Source organism: Peromyscus eremicus, chromosome 8a, assembly GCF_949786415.1.
Source record: "Peromyscus eremicus chromosome 8a, PerEre_H2_v1, whole genome shotgun sequence".
Lineage (NCBI taxonomy): Eukaryota > Metazoa > Chordata > Mammalia > Rodentia > Cricetidae > Peromyscus > Peromyscus eremicus.
The window spans coordinates 91,551,494-91,571,976 of NC_081423.1; the positions used below are offsets into that span (position 1 = coordinate 91,551,494).

The 20,483-nt window shown below is 47.9% G+C and overlaps 1 protein-coding gene across 1 annotated transcript in view; it reads right to left on the bottom strand.

Annotated features, from left to right (window-relative positions):
• The window catches only part of Wipi1 (WD repeat domain, phosphoinositide interacting 1), a 38,329-nt gene that overhangs the window by 4,636 nt on the left and 13,210 nt on the right, over window positions 1–20,483 (bottom strand). The window contains exons 5-10 of the mRNA XM_059272036.1: window positions 7,836–7,933; window positions 6,762–6,854; window positions 5,973–6,043; window positions 5,263–5,370; window positions 2,146–2,310; window positions 639–746 (exon numbers count right to left, since the gene is read on the bottom strand). Of these exons, the coding sequence (XP_059128019.1) occupies window positions 639–746; window positions 2,146–2,310; window positions 5,263–5,370; window positions 5,973–6,043; window positions 6,762–6,854; window positions 7,836–7,933 (643 nt within the window). The remainder of the gene's footprint in view (window positions 1–638; window positions 747–2,145; window positions 2,311–5,262; window positions 5,371–5,972; window positions 6,044–6,761; window positions 6,855–7,835; window positions 7,934–20,483) is intronic.

Genomic DNA, 20,483 nt, shown 5'->3' on the forward strand with positions numbered 1-20,483 from the left:
CAAAGCCCTGCCCTCTGCTCTTCTGGATCATTCAGGCAAGAACGCCAAGACATGCTCACAAGGTTGTGGGTGAGGTACCGTGGCAGCTCACAGAATCCAGTCCACCACTGGTCAGCCTACACATGTCACAGAATTCTAGGAACTCTGAAATCTGATTCTGTGAACATTTTTGACTATTCACTGTGTTCTTTTTTTTTTTTTTTTTTTTTGGTTTTTCGAGACAGGGTTTCTCTGTGTAGCTTTGCGCCTTTCCTGGATCTCGCTCTGTAGACCAGGCTGGCCTCGAACTCACAAAGATCCGCCTGCCTCTGCCTCCCGAGTGCTGGGATTAAAGGCGTGCGCCACCACCGCCCGGCTCACTGTGTTCTTAAGGGCTGAGCTGGGGGTGGGGGGCAACTCATTTGGGGTATTATGTTTTGTATCTGGGCTCTGTTCCAAAGGGACTGACAGTAGGCTGAGGGGGTGGGCGGATACCTGACAGTGAGTCTGAGCTGAAGCAAAGCCTGCTGGGGGCTTGCTACAGAGACACCAGGAGGGAGCAGGAGCAGCAAGAACCCTGGAGCAGGTCACTGTCCCCAACACAGAGACAGCTCTGCACACCTGTTCCTGGACAGCTGTTTGGCAATTGGAACCTTCACCTGTGGGTTTTGATCAAGACGCACTCCCCTCCATCCTGAGGGTCCAGATTGTAGATGTAAAGGTGTCCATCGGAGGAGGCCACCAGCAGTCGCGGCAGTTTTTGGATCCTAAGAGACGAGTGATGGATTGCTACAGATGTGGTGTCGGCGGGCAAAGCCTCACTCTCCCTCCCTGTCTCCAGCACTTCCGCCTTTGAGAAACCCTTAGCCCAGTGGTCCAGAGTTGGGACTTCTGGACATGCCTTTACATCCCTCACTGATCATCTACTCTAGGACTGTTTCTGGGTTTTGTATGGGATGGGACAAAGGTAATGTACACAGACAATAGCACCGTGGAAGGCTACGGCCAGCTTATTGGTGTCCCTAGATGGAATGCGGTCTCAATATTATATGTGTCTCTGACTTCAACAGTGATGGAAAGTGGAACAGAATACAGCTGGCTTACCGTCTAGGTTTATAAATGCGTGTGTTTACATGTATGCAAGTGAGCATGCATGCAGAGGCCAGAGGGCCCCCTTCTCTTGAGACAGAGTTTCTTACTGGCCTGGTACTCACTGATTAGGCCAGAGAGCCCCAGGGACCCACCTGTTTCCATCATTCTGTGGTGGGATGACAAGCACATGCTTCCACATCCAGCTGTTTCATGTGGGGTCTGGTGCTCAAACTCCAGTCTTTTTGCTTCTGGGGCAAGCATTTTATTGACTGAGTTATCTCCCTAGCCCCTAAAATTATTCTTTTTCTTGTCTGTTGAGACAGGATTTTGATACATATTCTGGGCTGGCATTGCCCCTGGCTGGGTCTCCTGAGTGCTAGGATTACAGATGTGTACTGCCATGCCCAGCTCAGTTTTTGTTTGTTTGTTTTGATTTTCTAACAAATGCCCTAAGCTTATTAAATTAAGACACTTGTCAGCCACATAGGCTATTAAGCTAGAACTCCATTATTATTATTATTATTATTATTATTATTATTATTATTATTATTTTGAGTCAGGGTTTCTGTGTAGCTTTGTGCCTTTCCTGGAACTCACTCTGTAGCCCAGGCTGGCCTCTGCCTCCCAAGTTCTGGGATTAAAGGCTCCATTATTTTGTCTTACATAAACAAAGATTGTTTGTAAGGCACTGTCATTGGGACCAAGATTTGATATTTACATGCCAACTCCCAGCTGCCCCCTGAGAATCCACATTAAAACCAGCAAACAGATTCTGCTCGCCCTTTCTTGGGGCTGTTTTGTTTTTGTGTGTATGTGTGTGCCTGCTTGTCTGTATGTGCACCACATGCATGCAGTGCATGCAGAGGCCAGAAGAGGGCGGCAGATCCCTCCAACTGGAGTTATAGGCAGCTGTGAGCTGTGTGTACTGGGAACTGAACCCTGGTTCTCTGCAAGAGCAGTAAGGGCTCATAACAGCTGAGCCATCTTCCCAGCCCTGTCTTTTTTCTTTTCATACATTTAGGGCTTCCACATTCTGGGAAAATACAACTGTGAGTTTGGTGGTGCTGTACATACGTGGACAGGGTACAGATGTTCTTCTGCCCAGAGAAGTTCAGGCGTCCTGTGGCGAAAGCCCTGTCCTGGTTCATCATGTCCGACACCTGGGCGGGGAGGTAGTTGGTAGCTGCCATGAACATCTTTCCCATGTAGCCACTCCAGGTGGAAGGCTCTTCTGGGCGGCTAGGGGAGGCAATGCAGAGGCAAGGGTGGGCCTGGGCTGTGGGCACAGGCCCCTTGCCAGTGATTGCTGCAGTCCAGCATTGGCCTCAGCAGGCAGAGGCTGTGCCTGAGCACAGTGTTCCAGCCACAGAGACACATTATTCCAGCAATAACAACTAAAGAGCATCAGGACCTGCATGTCATCCTTCAGAAGCCTGTAAGCCTGGTAAAGAGGTACCCTGTGCTACTGCTTTCTTACAGTAGAGAGTGTTTCTGACCATTAGTCCGATTCCTAGATTTCCAAATGAGGGCAAAGGTAGAGATTCAGATGGAAGAGATATCTGCACCCTGTAAAAGGAGCTCACAAGCCCGAATGGGGTTCAGGGAAGAACAGACAGAACCCTGTGAAGGCTTCCTGAGCCAGACTGAGTAGGAAGCAAGCCTCCAGGCAAGACACTCGAGGTGGTGTCTCATTATGGCTCTGGAGCCATGTGGTACCCAGCATTCACAATGCTCAGGCGCACCACAGGAATCTGGGAGGTACCCTGCACTCACTGAACTTCATCTCAAGGTCTCCAAGGAGGTCCATGAATGAGCAACACTGCCATCTTAGTGTCCTATATTAGGGAGCATCTGCTATGAGGCCACTTGTAGGTGGGACCTGATCCTGGTGGGATACACAGCTCAGAAGCATTGGGCTCATTTCACACTGTTACCAACTGGCCATGTGGTCTTCAGACTAACCTCTCTGGACCTTGACATTCCTGACTGAAAGGGACACTTTCAGACATACCTGTACTGATGGTCCTAGAGCGTTGTGCTCAGAGTTAGGATCTATCGAGAGGAATAACATTAAGACTTTACATTTAAGGTCGGGCACAATGCAGATGTATATAAAGCAAAGGAACCTGAGTGGCTAACCACACAGTTCAGACAGGAGCCACAGAGGACCACAGAGCAGAGAGAGGCAGACGAGGGTCCTTAGCATCCTGTTTTCTGTTTCCTCATTTGGAATGCAGGAACAATCATGAATCCTCTGGCCTGCTTCCTCAGAAGAACTGAAGCTGACAGACAAGCATATGAAATGTGTACGGTTTCTTTAATGATGGTGTCTCTGAGGTGGAGGGGTTTCGGGGGTTGTGGAGTGGTGACTGCTGCACTCTGCAGGTAAGGGGGAGCTGAGATTTTGTTATGGAGGGGAAAAGAGAATAAAGGAGTCTGAGAAGGAGGAGCCATGTTCAAAGGAGCACTTCTAGAAGGCTGATCCTGCAAGAAGATACAGATGGGCAGCTGCTGTGTGGCAGATCCCTCTGCATTGAAACATTCTCCCCAGGAGGGAAAGAGGAAGGATTAGACTCAGGGGTGAAGGCAGAGACTTGCACGATTTTTGAAGGCCTTACAGGAGCACTGAACTGCCGGGGGAAGGGACTGTGGCCGGCCAGCTGCCCCGAGGAGATCTCTCTGGGGCTACCACTGTGTAAGCCATCAGCCCTGCTTGGTGGCCTTTTCATAACGTGGCTGCATTTGAGTCATCTCTGCTCCTGTAAGGGTTCCTCCCCCAGACTCCTGTTAGCATCCCCAGCAAAAACTCACTGGTTCACCAAGCTGGCCTTTAGTGCGGTTGCTACTTCAGCTGTGGTGGTTTCCCTTTCTGGAGGTGAGCAGACGTGTGTGCGCACACGGCGTGTGTGTGTGTGTGTGTGTGTGTGTGTGTGTGTGTGTGTGTGTGTACTATCTCACACCACAACTGGTTAAAGAGAGAGCTGGGAAGAGTGAGGTTACATAGAAACACAACGCAGTTGAAGGTGTGGACAAGGGCAGCAGCCAGTGAGGCAGGACTAAGCTACAAACGGAAGCCATACTGCCCAAGACACACCCACACTTCACAGACAAGTCGAGAACTCAAGGTTCTGCCCCTGGCCACTGCTGGCCACTCACACAGAGCAGAGCTGGGAGATGGTGATGAGTTTCCTGTCTTAAACACTGGTGACCGACCGGCTGGGAGGTTGGGGGGTGGGGTCTTGGGAACACCTGCCCGGCTGCTGCACCTCAGTGGTAAAGGCAAGGGCTGGGCGGGCCTCTAGGGCCCAGGCTGCCACCACACAGGCAGAAGCTTCACAAGCCACTGAAGATTTGGGGACTGTGAAGCAGAGTCTGGAAAGCAGATGAAATAGGAGGGAAGTGTGCAGAGTAAGACTCTCAAGTCCCCCGGGGTCGTGTTTTGAAGCTGACGGCACTGTGCTGACGTGGCGGCACCTTTAGGAGGGAGGACTGGGCTAGGGGAAGCAGGGCCCAGGGGAGTGGGTCTTGGAAGGTCCTCTCTGTCCCTCGTCCGCAAAGATGAGAAAGCCACAGGCAGAAGCTCCTGCTACCCCAAACCCACCATCCCTTCCCCACCACGATGGGCTGAAATCTGATGGAACCTTCCCTCTCATCACACTTTCTGGAAGGTCTGACGGCCACAGAGATGAGGCGGGAACTAATACCAAGAATGTCAGGGTTCTCACGGAGGGAACATGTTTGCAGAGCAGTCCCAGCTGGGGGCCACACGGACACTAAACACGCTGCCATTCCACTGGTTAACACAGCAACACCAGCTTAAGCACGCTGGTGTCCGGCCCTCCACAAAACACTTTATATCAACAACGAACTTACTAAGTCCGCACATCAAGCTTAAGGTGCAAACGCTATTATTCTTGTTTTACCGGTGATTGGAAAATGAGATTCTGAGAGACTGAACAAGCTTCCCAGAGTCTCAGAGCTCCAAAGGGGTCGAGTTGAGATGTAAACTGGGGATTGTAGACCCAGATTTTTGCTTTTGTGCGGGACACCCCAGAATGTTCTGCGGGCGCACACGCTACCACACTGACAGCAGCAGGACCAGGATTAGAGAGTGAGCGCCAGGGGCTGCAGCATAACCGGGGACCCATCCCTTCAGGCTGGCAGGTATTCTGCACACAGTGCTGCACTTGCCTGTCAGTCAGGTGCTCCAGCTTGAAGATGTGCACGGTCTCCGTGTTGCTGGAGGCACACAGGAACTGCGAGTCCATACTGAACACTAGAGAGCTGATTGTCACATACCTGGAGACAGCAACACACAGGCCAATAAGCCAGAACAGCGAGGTCATCTCCTCACAGTTCTAAGAGTAGCTATATGAGGAAATGAAAATGTGCCTTGACAAGGCTTACAACCCCTCCAACATCATGCTATTCATATTTAAAAAGCAATGCGGGAGAGATTCGGGGAGAGTCATGGTCTTAGGTACGAGCACACACACAGGGCCTGGCCCTTTCTCCCAGCCAGTGGATGGGAGATCTGCTTTCTTAGCATGAGACATCTCCCAGCTGCTCTCAACAGATCCAGCTACAAAACCCACAGCCAGAAAGGTCCCAGCCACCGACATTTGATGTGGCCCTTTAGTTCTCACTTGTGGAAAGAAGCAGAAATTGTTTCTGGATTGTGATTCACTGGCTCTCTGCCTTCTCCATGCTGGCCTCCCATGGACAAATCTGCCGGATCCTGCTCTGACTTCAGGTTTTAGAAAGCCCCCAGTGTAGCCCTGAGTTAATTACGTGGAAAGCACCTTAATCTCTAGAAGAGGAGGCCACAGAGCCTGCCTCTCTCCTCTCCCTAGACGGCTGCCAGGAACGATTTTAAAGCGGGACCGACGCTGAGCACAGACCTTTTCATTCCTCGACGAAACTCATAGAGTTTTTGCCCATCAGGTACAGAGAACACTCGGATGACGGTGCCCTGGAAGAGAAAGCGGGTGGACTTTTCCCAACCACAAATGCTTCACACAGAAATGTCCCTTTTCAGGGCAGTTTGCTTTACTGGCTTGGAACACCTGTCTCTGAGGAGGAAGCACAAATCATTGGGCACAAGGGCATTTTTATCTGTATATGTGCCAAAAAAGAATTCTTGGAACATGTGTTAAATACTGTCTTTCCCTTCCTATCCTTGTCCAAGTCTCTCTCAGTGTGTACATGGTTGTGTGGGGGTGGGGTGGGCTGGGGTGGGGCGTCACAAACTGTTCTGACTTTCTAGACTACTCTATCTCTGCTTATCAAAATATATCTGCTTTGCATGGCATTTGGAATATAACTCGGTCACTTTATTTATTCTGGTCAACAGAGTCCAATCTCTCTCCCTATCTATGGACAACAGGCACATGTAACACCAATCCTTATCTGGGGGCAACAGACACATGCGTTTCTCAATAAGACCACAAGTTTTTATGCAAAGTGTCTTGCATCTTGCATAATGTCACCGTTTGATACGACAAATTCACTGACAGACCACGACAGGCAGGGCCCAGATAGTCTCGCTCGGAAACCACTTCTGAGCAGGCCTAGAGACCAGTCAGTCTGCACACGGCCATCACCGTGTTCCCGTGTTCCGGCCGCAATGTGGGCACTTCAGCGGGGGTCCTGCAAACCCCCGACAGGAGGAGAAGCCAGGGCACACTCACTTTCTCCGACGCACTTGCTAGTTTGGAGCCCGAGGAGTTGAAGGTGATGGCGGCCAGTGTTCCCTCGTGGGCAGCGATGGTGCACACTGTTTTCTGTGGGTGTGGGGAGAAGTGGAGATGGATGCCGGGAAGGGGGAAGAGGAATTCCCTCCCTCCTCGCTCTCTGCCTTGTCTGCCTGCTCTCCAGGGGCCACCTGCATGTAAGCCGAAAGCCCTTTCTACCGAGCTTTGCTAGTCCTATTCTGGCCTCCAACGCTCTCTGTGTTTTGGGTCACCAATGGATTTAATCAGGGCCACTTACAGGGGCCCGGACAACCCAGCAGTGGCTATCCTACTAAAGAAAATGTTTACAACCCCCCCCCCCCCCCGCAGCAAATTAAAAGCCTGTATGGGGCTGGCTCTCATGAAGCTCGTCTTCCATGACAGAGTGCTCAGTCAGTGCAGGTGCAGGGCACAGAGAGCCTGAGGGTGTGACAGCCACATTATGATGCCAAGACAGCGTTCTACAGCAATCCACCCTTTCTTCCAGGCCTTATGTCCTTCCTGTCTCATCTTCTGTGACATTCCCTGAGCTCTGTGTGTGTGCGCATGCGCATGCATGGGTGTGTGCGTGCTTGCTTGTGTGTGTGTGTGTGGAGGGAGAGGAGGGGGTTATCTTATGTCTGTTCCTTTCCCTGCCTTAGGGAAGGTGGATGAGCAGCCGTGTGCCTGATACAGAGCCAGGCTGTTAGGGGCTCTTTGTGCTTTCTTCTTCAGGGGTTTCCCAGAGTGCCCCTGCCCTGCTGGGTGATGCTCTAGGAAGCTGCAGGGAGTGGAGGGCAGGGAATACAGGACTGTCTCACTGATCCCACCTTGGGCAGGTGTTTGGCCTTGTTCCGGCACCTGTCTCACAGTGATGTTGACTGATACTGTGAGCCTCAACACAAATATCATTTGTTTTCCTCATCCAACTGCTGTGACCAGACAACTCCCCCACACAGCTCACCCCACTGCAACAGGGACTCCTTATCTAAGTCTATTCACCAGCTGGCCAGGGCAGGCGGGTTGGCGCACCAGGGATCGCGGTGAACTTACCAGGGAGTTTCCATCATAGAGAACAATCTCTCCTGTAGTCTGGCTTCCAGGATATGCCAGGTAGGAGTTGGAATGGTTGATAGAGAGGGCACACAGACCTGGCAAAGAACAGAGGATGGGGAGAAAGGAGCTTGGCTAGAAAGAGCGCCTGAAAACCATGTGTCTAGAGCGCCTCCTGCTGGCGAGGGGAGGAACATCTTTGAGTATTTCTGTAGCTTATTCTAATCACAGGTTTCTTAAATTGTATGTTGTCACCCACACAGGGAATCATGTAACTGAATAGGGGGTCACAAAAAGTTGGCAACAATAGAAAGTTTCTGAATTCACAACAGGCAAAGATTAATTCGAAGTGAAGCACTTAAGGATTCTGAGGTGACTGCAGCCTTGATCTGAACACACAACATGCACGCACTTTACCATGCATGCTATCACACCACACAGCACCAACACACACAGCCTTTGAGCACCTTGGCTCAGCACCGTATGCCATGAACAGCAGGGTTCTTCCGGTACACACTTTTCCGCTCTTACAGAAAAGTAACAGTTAACAGGAAACAGAAACGTTTACCATCTTCCTACATTCCTCATAATGTTAGTATCAAATTGGTATACCTTGATACTGTCTTGTGTTAGAACTGTTGATTTTAGAAATTGCTGTCTGGGTTGCTGATTTGAATTTCTTTTAAAAATGGTTAAATGAACTTTGGTTTGGGATTTGGACAAAACTTATGAAATGATCCTAACATACTCTGCCAGTTTGTATTACACATTTATATGAAGTAGTGTTTTGGCACTAACAATTATAAAATAAAATTATTGATGAATTCTGAAAAACATTTAAGATGATCTATGTCCTGCAATATCACATGTTCAGCCAAGATTTAATTACTCATGTAAAAAGAAACAAGCCCGTCCATGTCATTAGTATGAAAATTTTGTTTTCAATAAATGTTAAGATTATACCCATGAATTATTTTAAAACAAATGTACAATATATTATCTGCAAATGTTTGATATGCATACATATTTTATATACATATATGCTTGAGGTCATGTAAAAATTTCGTGGGCCAGTCAGGCGGTGGTGTGCACTCCTTTAATCCCAGCACTCGGGAGGCAGAGGCAGGTGGATCTCTGTGAGTTCAAGGCCAGCCTGGTGTACAGAGAGAGTTACAGGACAACCAGGGATACACAGAGAAACCCTGTCTTAAAAAACCAAAAAAAAAAAAAAAAAAAGAAAAAAGCAAAACTTCTTGAGGCCAAAATGGGTTGCTAATGGGAAAAGTTTAAGAAACCCTGTTCTGGTCACAGGATTTGAGTCAAGGACATTTGCAGGAGACTTCCCAGGTTAACCCTGGCAGCGACTCCTTCACTGCTGAGCAACCAGAACTCAGAATACGAAGAAGATTCGTCTCCACGTTTTCTCCCCAAGGCACTGAAACAGCATCTACTTCTCTTCCGATCCCATTACCCTCTAGAACTCCGTGAGCGTGTACTCAGAACTGAAACAGGACTTCCCAGTGGGAGAGGTCAGTGTACTTTAGCCTCGGCTGAGAGCGACTAAACAATCAGCCAGGAACTTCAAGGTGCACGGCAGGAAAGGCAAATGACCTCGTTTCTCAGCAGAGTCTGCTCTGACCGGGAGAGCAGAGCCTCCTGGGGCAGAGGTCTGCATCTTGGTTGAGACAGTGAGCTTGGCCTTTGACAGAGACTTTTGTATTGGGATATATTGGATGTAAAGTGCTCCAACACCTTCTGGAAATGTAGGAAGTTAAAAAGATTCCTGAAGTGAGAAGGCATTTTTATTATAGGGCACTTCTGGGGAGGGGTTGTCCCTGAGCATGTAACCAGAGGCTCTTCACGACAATAACTGAGATTAATAGTCATATAAGGTAGGAACTCTAGAGACAAGGATCTTCAAGAAGATTATATGATTATATATTAGCACATTTAGTGGGTTCATATAAAAAACATTTGTAAAACTTCAGACCAGGCTAAAAGACTCCTTACCTATCCTGTAGGGGAGGAGATGAGAGAGTGAAAAATAATCAAACCTGACTTCAAACCAGGTCTTGTTTCCTGCTCTGGCCTCCCCGAGTGTGCAGTCACACCTCTGCCCTTATCTCTCCCCACACAGAACTCCAGGAGAAGGCTGGCTGGGCACCCTCAACTGCAGCTGCTGGCCCAGATGTGAGACCTCACAGATGTGAGACCTACCTATACAAGGTCACTTATGGTCACACACCTTCCCAGCTCTGCTCTGTGAACCCCAACCCCCCATATCTGAGTTTTCTGTAACCCAAATGTAATTTCAAAGGCAGCTGGGAAGACAGAGGTGCTCTGGCCCTGAGAAATGGAAGAGGGAGAGGAGACCGCCTGGGCTCGAGTGGGAGCCGGTACAGTGGTGGGAGAGAGATTGAGATCCAAAGTGTAGAAGAACTTGAGGACCAAACCAAAGATCTTACAAATAAGGGGATGTCTATGAGGGTTTCTGAGTATATGGACTTGAAAAAAGCAGTCTTAAATCATAATGGGGGGTGTGTGTGGACAGAATGTTTGCTTTATAAGCATGAGGACCTGGATCCAGAGCCAAGATACATATAAAACAAACAAACAAATAAACAAGAAAACAAAACAAAACAAAAAACCCTAGCACCAGTTCTGTGGAGTGCAGAGACACGAGGATCACTGGGCTTTCTGGTCACCAGCCAACCTCCAGTTTCAGTGAAAGACCCTCCTATCTCAAGGGAGTAAGGCAGGGAGTGACAGAGCAGGACACCCGATGCTGTCTTCTGACCTCCACACCCACCATTACCCTCCCACCTCACACACACACACACACACACACACACACACACACACACACACACACACACGAGTAGTCACTTCATAATTACTAGGATAGCTACAATTTAAAAGGTACCTAGGGACTATAGAGACGGCTTGGCAGTTAAGGTCACTGGCTGCTCTCCTAGGTCCTAGGACCCAGGTTTGATTTAGAGTACCCACATGTTCACATTGTCTCTAACTCCAGGTCCAGGGGAATCTGGTACCTCCTTCTGGCCTCCACTGGCACCAGGCACACATGGTATACATACATACATATATACAGGCAAAACACCCATATACACAAAAACATTTTTATTTATTTACTTATTTATTATGTATACAATATTCTGCCTGCATGTGTCCCTGCAGGCCAGAAGAGGGTACCAGATCTCATTACGAGTGGTTGTAGGCCACAATGTGGTTGCTGGGAATTGAACTCAGGACCTCTGCAAGAGCAGTTGGTGCTCTTAACCACTGAGCCATCTCTCCAGCCCATTTTTGTTGTTGTTGTTGTTTTGTTTTTTTGAGACAGGGTTTCTCTGTGTAGCTTTGCGCCTTTCCTGGATCTCGCTCTGTAGACCAAGCTGGCCTTGAACTCACAGAGATCCGCCTGCCTCTGCCTCCTGAGTGCTGGGATTAAAGGTGTGTGCCACCACTGCCTGGCCCATATAAAAACATTTTTTAGAGGAAGCTAACGAATACTAATGAAGAGATGGAAAAATTGGAAGGATGTATATAGGGATATGAATTGGGGCAGTGTGTTGGAGAGCAGCCTAGGAGGTCCTCAGAAGTTAAACACAGTTATCACATGACCTGGAAATTCTACTGTCATGCATACACCAGAAAGAAATAAAATCAATGTCCACACAAAAACTTACATATGAGTGGTTACAAAACAATATCCATTACAATCGAAAACTGGAAATACAGGGTAAGGGTGAGTTAGGGTCAGCTTAGCCAAAACTAAGGATGTATGGAGACGCACAGCTTTGTGAACTAATTGAAAACATTTTTAAAGGAGGAGTTTGAATACAGCTACCCTGCAGGGTGGATAATATGTCCCCCAGAAGACATGCCATTAAATGAGAATCTCAGTGTTGGGCATGGGACATCTCCCTATGAGTAATGGATTAGGAGGCCCCTGAGGCCCTCCACTCCACCAACACAGACTCTTAGCTGCCCACCATAACTAGATGGTGAGATCCAATTACTAACGACACAACACATACTGGTTGCAGGACACAGAGAGATCCAGTTGGAACTGACCTGGAAACTTCCTCCTAGCTTTTATAGAGTCAGAAGGTACTCTGTAGGCCTCTGGAGGAGGAAAGTCATCAGCAGTATTACCCAGTGGGAACCTCTACATGCCATAATACCAACCTACCAGACAAGATGCGCCTATCAATGTACAAGTGGTACACAGGTTATGGGGGCAGCCAACAGCTTTGGGTTGAGTTTGAGGCCTACTCTACCAGAGGGCAGTTATGCCTGGTATAAATACCCGTAGCTCAGGAGGTCACAGGCCCTGGAGGGAACATTCTACTGTGGTCTTGCTGAATGGACGTGTTGTCAACCCACTTTCTAAATATTTATGTTTATATACATAAATTAGTGCTGCCTTCAACCTTAGCCGTAAAAGCATCTCTCCACAGTTATCATCAGACAAGGCAGACTCATAACTGGTCAAAGTGCTGAGAACAAGCAGCACTCAGCGCAAACTGGGGCATCTATAAGAACACTCCCCTACCCTAAGGCTCAGAGGACATTCAAGAAGAGGGGGCAGGAAGAATGGAAAAGCCAGAGGACAGGGAGGAGTACTGTAAAATTCGTCTACTGGACATGACATGACCATTGCACTCATCACGGCTGTGGGGACCTGCACAAGACCCACACGAGATCAAGCCCACAGCCTCGTCAGCATTCCCATAGGCAGCATGGATGGGCCTAGTAGAGGTTACAAAAAAAAAAAGAAAAGAAAAGGAAAGGAAAGGACAGGACATGAAGTCAGGATTGGGAGATGAAATTGCTGAATAATAATAATAATAATAATAATAATAATAATAATAATAATAATAAAGATTCTAGCCGGGCGGTGGTGGCAGAGCCAGGTAAATCTTTGTGAGTTTGAGCCCAGCCTGGGCTACAGAACGAGATCCAGGACAGGCACTAACACTACACAGAGAAACCCTGTCTCAGAAAGAAAAAAAAGATATTCTATTTTTTAAAAGGTGGAAACAACCCATGTGAACCAACTGGCGGATGGATAGATAAGATATGCCATGTCCTTCTAACAGGATATTACTTGGCAATAAACAGGAATTAAGTATGATACATGCTGCAATACAGATGAATCCTGAGAGCACTAAGTGGTAGAAGCCAGTCCAGAAGACCACATGAATGGTCAGCACAGGTAAATTTATAGTGACAGAAAGTACATCAGGGCTTACCTAGAGCTAGGGGAATATGAGGGGACAGCTGAGAGGCACAGGATGTCTCTGAGAGACGGGTATTGAGAATGTTCTAAAATTAAATGTAGGGCTGGTGAGATGGCTCCACGGGTAAGGGGGCTTGCTGCCAAGCCTGACAGCCTGAGTTAGAGCCCTGGACCCACACGGTAGAAGGAGAGAAGTGACCCGTGAAAGCTGCCCTCTGACTGCCACATGTATGTATAAATAAATGTAATAAAATACACATGACTAAACACAACAAAACATTTATTAATAAAATTGTGACAATGGCTATACCTTCTGTGAACACACTAAAGTCTATTAAATTATGCACTCTATTTACTTCTAATTTTTATATGTGTGTGTGGGGGTGAGGGGTTGGAGAGGTGTGTGTGTATGAGCACATGCGTACGCACAGGTACCTGAGGCAGCCAACAGAGGGCACTGGAGTCCCTGGAGCTGGAGTTATGGACAGATGTTAAGTCTTCAGAAGTGGGGGTTGGGAACCAAACTCGGTCCTTTGGAAGAACAGCAAGTGCTCTTAACTGCCGAGTCATCCATCTCTCCAGCCACAAACTGTGCACTTCAAATGAGTGGATTCTACGATGTGTGGATTATAGATCAAAACGGCTTTTGGGGGAGTGGCAGACATCATTTTTATCACCGTGTGTTAATTACACAGTGATTATGACCATCTCATGTAAACATGTAACATTCTAAGTATCTCCACCTCGCTATTGCCCTCTTTACCCTCCCCCGCTTGTCTATTTACCCCCCTTACCCTCCGTGCCTCTCTTTTTTTTCTGTCTCCTTCTCAAGGAAGTACAGAATTTCGGGAGGCTTTGTGTGACAGGGACAGACACCTGCCCTGTACCCCTCGGCTCTGTTAGGCTTGTTTCCCATCTGAAATGAAGGGGGCTCCCATGATGGCATTGTTCTCTAAGGGGACAGGCCTTCAATTGCCTACCCTGCTTCCTTTCAACCTATAGAGAGCATCCTTGTGGCTGAGCGAGCGGGCCAGGAGGCCTGAAGCAGAGCCTTGGGCAAGCACTCACAGTTGTCTTTCGGAATTTTAGGTCAAGATATAAATATCCCAGGGAGGAGGAAAGGCTTGAACACTTCAGGCTAACTTTGAACTTTCTGTCACACCCACTGTAGAAGTAGATGACACTGGATTCTAACAGTAGGAGGCAAAGGATACTGGCAAGGACAGGTGGCCTGTGACACGCACCCCTTATTACAGCAGCTGTGTTTCTGGGCTTGCACCTCTGCCAGCTCACGTGACTCCAGAGAGGGATCTGGAGCAGACCTGTGCAGACTTAGGAGGCGCCCCAGCCATGCTCACTGGAGTCCCTTCCCTCCCCAGTCTCAGAGCGATCATCCCACATCCCACATCCCAAGGACGTGCTCTCTGACTTGAAGGCACCGAGGAGGAGGAAGCCGGAAGACCCGCTTCAGGCGTAGCCACGCCCACCCCAGAGCCTTTTGTTTCTGCCATTGGTGCCTCACTCATTGATCATTTTTTAGGCACAAAGTGGACTCTTTCTTTGATATTATTTTCTGTATAAAAGTGCAGGGTGGCTGGGCTGGAGAGATGGCTCAGCGGTTAAGAGCACTGGCTGTTCTTCCAAAGGTCCTGAGTTGAATTCCCAGCAACCACATGGTGGCTCACAACCATCTATAATGAGATCTGATGCCCTCTTCTAGCCTGCAGGCAAAACATACAGGCAGAACATTGTATACATAATAAATAAATAAATCTTTAAAAAAAAGGTGCAGGGTGGCAAAGCCTAGAAAATACAGAGAAAAGAAAAAGGAAGAAAAAAAAAGAAAGGTGGCCAATTTTGAAACTCGGGGTTTTCTCTCCTTCCAGCATTTAAACATGTCTTTAAGACGTTTTTCTATGTAGGCATGGGGTTTTGAAGTGTTTACATTTATTCATCGGGGGTGGGGGGGTGGGGGGGGTGGGGGGGGTGGGCGGGGAGAGGAGTATAGGGGAGACACGAATGTGCCATGCTATGCATGTGGAGGTCAGACAACAGATAACATGTGGGAAATCAGTTTTCTTTCTAGTATGTGGGGTCCCGGGGATCCAGCTCATGTCCCTAGGCTTAGCAGTAAGTGGCTTCACCCCCTGAGCACCCCACCCGCCCAGGCATGGAGTTTTAATGTGGCTTCTGGCCTTGTTTTATAATTGATGCACATGTTCATAAACAGCTGCTATTTCATTGAGATTTTTTGCCTACAATTCTCCCACATCTGAAAAGCCGAACCTGTTATTAATTCAAGAACCAACAACTGCGTGGCTGGAATTGTAAGAATGTCCTTCGATCCCCCTCCCAACTTTAGGCAGCTCACTGAAACTGGCTTATCAAACGTGGTTGATTAATGCCTCAAGGGACACTTTCCAGGGCTAGAGGATGCAGCTCAGTGGTATGGTGTGTGTGTAGCATGTACAAGCCTCTGGGTTCCAGCCTTAGCACCACTCAATCAAGATGCTTTACAATTTCCAGGAAAAAAAAAGTCAAGAAATCCACTGAGTGTGGTGTGGTGTGGTGGTGCATACCTGTCAGCCCAGCACTTGGGAGGCTGAGGCAGGAGGATTGCAAGTTTGAATCTAGCCTGGGTGAACAAGACCTTTCTCAAAAGAAAAGAAGAAAAAAGAAAAGCAAAGAGAGAGAACTGACCCATGTACTGTAAGTACTTTTGCTACCCTGATGGTGGGGATTGTTTATGGCCCCCACTATTTCCATCTGCAGAAGGGCGGTGTGTTGGGCAATGACCATCGGCTCTCCTATGAACACACTGACATGTTATCCAGAACATTCTCTCTGTCTGTCAGAGGTAGCCAGCTGTGACCCTCCACCCCATCCAGCTGTTCTATGACTGGCAAGGCTTTCGTGGAGATTTCCACCCTTCACTGCTCAGGGCACAGACTGCTGGCTGGTGGGAAATTAACTCTCAGCTCAGGCTGGCCAACTCTTTAAAGGAAACAGCCTGTAATCTTTGACCTACAGACAGAGAAGGAAGGACATTTACAGTCACCTTAGACACTGAGCACCAAAGGGAGCACCTTAGAGCCAACTGACCCCCAGCCACTAAACTTGGGTGGTAAGGCCAGTTGACAAGGCATTCTGTCTTCCTTGTGTTCCAGGGAAGGATTTCTAAAGCCAGGAGGCAGTGTTTCCCTAGAAAACAAACAAGACAAAACTACACGAGGAAGCTCTGGGCATCTGAGGAGTCATGTTCTTTACAGGACAGAGTGACAAACTGATGTGCTGACCTGGGAGCTGCCCTTGGGATGAAGGGGGACTAGAGAGAGAGGCTGGCTGTTCACACAAACACAGATGGACCCTGGCTTCTTCACACATTTAGTCAGTCCCTCCACTCTGTGCAGCTCCACAAGCCGGAACCCATCACCCAGCTCACTGCCAGGAAAAGGCAGTTCAGAGGAAGCAGCGGTGGGAACTGTGAATTTGGGATTTGAGACTATTGGGGCTATTGTTCTAAGAGGACATCAGGCATCTAAATGGATGTGCTGTGATTAACTTGCCTGTCTTTTAAATGAATTAATCAACATATCCCTGAATCCTGCTGTAATATTTATCTGAGACCAAGAAAATGTTTTTCATGTTTTTCTGCAGGGGAGCAGGGAGCAAGGAGCAGGGTCTCAACTATGTAGCTCTTACCTATCCTGGAACTCACTATATGTAGCTCAGACTGGCCTCCAACTCATGGGTAATCCTTCTGCTTCAGGCTCCTGAAAGCTGGATTACGGGTGTGCATCACAACTCCTGGCTCTAACTTTTCTTGAGATAAAAGTGATTGATTTAGTGTTGGCAGGGGTGGGGATGCACATCTCTAATCCCAGCATTCAGGAGACAGAGGCTGGAAGATTGAGGGTTTGAGGCTAGCCTGGGCTATAAGGTAAGACCCTATCTCAACAAACAGATGAAAAGAGACTTATTCCCTTTCATCAAGGGCACAAACAACCTCCTGCTTTTAATTTATTTTTCTCCTTGCTTTGCCCTCACTGCAAAAATTAGACAACCAATGAGTTTTCTTGGCTGCAGAGAAACAAATATAGTCATATGTTGTAAACCACTATTCTAGCCAAGGATAGACCATACACACAATAGTATTCACCATACAGCCCAAGTTTACTATGCTACACTATCTAGGTTTGCACAGGGATACTGTGAGGTTTGCCAGTGAGGAAACCACCTAACGACACAGTTCTTGGAACTCCTCCTGTCATTACGGGACACATGTGTGTACACTGGATTAAGACTAAGAGTAAGAAAGGAGTCATTTCCTTTTTCCTATAGCGGGGCATGCCTCCGCGCTGAAGCTGCTCCAACACACAGCCCCAGTGGCCAAGTAAGAGACGAGTGCGAGGCAGGAAATGGGCTAACTGTACCCCAAATGTACTCTCTTTAGAGTGTACTTTTCTATGTACTGCTCATCTCTTCCCAAATCCAGCAAAGTAGAGGCTCTCTCCTCTGGGACCTCTGCTCAGATTCCAGCATTTCATATGCCCATCATAAAAGCATGTCTTCTCTTGCATTGTCCACAGCCCACGGTGAGGGCATTTCACCCTTGCCACAGGCTGCTAGGGCCTCTGCCTTCCACTGACCCGGAAAAGCTGGGCTCACAGTTCCTGGTAAGCAGAGGGCTGGTCTGTGCTGGGAATCTCTGCTGAGGGCCCACTCCTCCAATTCCAGACCCTGGCCCTCAGAAAGCCCACCAAGGGTCAGCTCCTCCCCTGGAGATGCACAGGACCAGTCTACAGAGTATTTAAGACACTGTCTCCAAAACCTACTTTCTCTCCTGCTTCCTTCCCCCAAGAGTCACCTGGGAATTGCTTTGCTCAGATTAAACCTGGCCTTATTAATTCGGTGTAATCTGATTTATTGCATTAGTGGAGAAACCAGTATCTGGGTGCGGAAACCTTTCGGTCTGTCCTGTTGGGGCCTGCTGCCGCTGGGCACACAGAAATGTTACGATAAATGCTCTCCTAGACTGGTTCAACCCTTATTCCTAAAACAGTAAACTTACCACTATGAATTCCTTCCTGGTCGTGGCCCCCATAGACTCATGTGTTTGAATGTTTGGCCCATGGGGAGTGGCACTACTAGGAGGTGTGGCCTTGTTGGAGGAAGTGTGTCACGGTAGAGGCGGGCTTTGAGGAGGTCTCATATATGCTAAAGCCATACCCAGTGTGACAGTTCACTTCCTGTTGCCTGTGGATCGAGGTGTAGAACTCTCAGCTCCTTTTCCAGCACCATGACAGCCTACATGCAGCCATGATTATCTCCATGATGATAATGGACTGAATCTCTGAACTGTAAGCCAGCCTCAATGAAACGTTTTCCTTTATAAGAATCTTCACAGCAATAGAAACTCTATCTGGGCCGGGCGGTGGTGGCGCATGCCTTTAATCCCAGCACTCGGGAGGCAGAGCCAGGTGGATCTCTGTGAGTTCGAGGCCAGCCTGGGCTACCAAGTGAGTTCCAGGAAAAAGGCGCAAAGCTACACAGAGAAACCCTATCTCGAAAAACCAAAAAAAAAAAAAAAAAAAAAAAAAAAAGAAACTCTATCTGGTGAAATGTCCTTCACAGTCATTAACTCTCGGAGCTTTATGCTTTTCTTCTTCAGTGTTAGGGATGGAACACCCGTGGTCTTGGGCAGCTAGCCAAGCACTTTACCACCACCATTTTCAGCCTCCCTCAGACCTTTATAACGGCCTTAGCATCTTTTTCAAACATTATTTTTACTTATTTATTTTTATGTCATGAGTATTTTGTTTGCATATATGTATACTAGATGTATGTCTGGTGCCCCTGAAATCAGAAGAAGGCATTGGATACTCTGGAACTGGAGTTATATGGAGGGTTGTGTGTGACCATGTGGGTGTTGGGAACTGAACATGGGTCCTCTGGAAGGGCAGTAAGTTCTAACCACTGAGCAATCTCTCCAGCCCCAGTCTCCACATCTTAGAGGGTACAGGAGTAGTTTGGTGCTAGTGAATGTGCCAACCAGCATGTGTGAGATCCTGGGCTTAATCCCCAGGACCACACACATGCACACACAGCCCTGATATCAACAGCAAAGGACACTGAAACCATCGAGAAGAGAGGGAAACCCGTCAAGGGGAGGGTTTAGTGGCTAGCCTGTTCTGGTCACCTTGTCCTGGTCACCTTCATAAGCTTTATCCAGGTTAGTGCTCAGCCTAGGCTGTGAGACGGCTTGTTCATCATCCTTATGGCAAACTAGGAACCCCGGGCTCAAAAAGCCCCACCCAGTTGTGTGGGGCAACACAGATTCTGAAATTACATTGAAAGTCATGGAATTGGGAAACCTGCAGTAAAATGAAGTAGTCATCTAGTGATACTAAGTTAGAACACAGATTCTTAAAAACTAAATATTTTTTCACTGAAATAGTTCTAGAATTAAAGATGTCACACGTATGAATATTTTGCCTGCATGCATGTGTGTGCACCATGTTCGTGTGTATGTCTACATGTGCGTCTATGTATTTCTATGCGCCTAGTGCCTGTAGATCTCAGAAGAGGGTATCTACACCCTGGAACTGGAGTCACAGATAGTTGTGAACCTCAGGTGGGTGCTGGGCAACAAGCGCTCTAACTGCTGAGCCATCTCTCCAGCCCCATGACTCGTAAGTATTAGCCTGGGCTGTTAGATACACAGACTGCCCTGGGGGACGACTCTCCACACCATGAGGAAGAGATTCATGCTCCCTCACTTTCAGCTCAATGAGTTCAGAAGATGCCCATCATCTGCGACTTCATCCTAACACATCCAAACTCTTCCAATCTTAAACACCAGAAGCTTAACATACGATGGTAAATTCTGAGAATGTAACCAAATTCAATATTCTAGAATATTACCCACAGTGAGAAATGTATTTTTAAAAATCACGTAAGTGCCAGGTGGTGGCGGTGGCAGCGGGGGCACACACCTTTAATCCCAGCACTCAGGAGGCAGAGCCAGGTGGATCTCTGTGAGTTCGAGGCCAGCTTGGGCTACCAAGTGAGTTCCAGGAAAGGCACAAAGCTACACAGAGAAACCCTGTCTCAAAAAACCAAAAAAAAAAAAAAAAAAGTAAGAAAACACCTTCTTTGTAGTTCAGACGGTCTGGCTAACTAACCGTGCAAACATACCAAGTTAAAACTTGCTTCTAATTATCACACCTACTCTGTAATGAACAGTCACAAAAATGCATTAGGGGTAAACACCTTTCAACATCAGATGCATGAAATCTCCCACGCATCTATCTGACATGCCCCGGCCCATTTGCTTACATGGGTCCCTGAAGAAGGATGCTTCTCTTGGGCTGCACAGCCTTCCC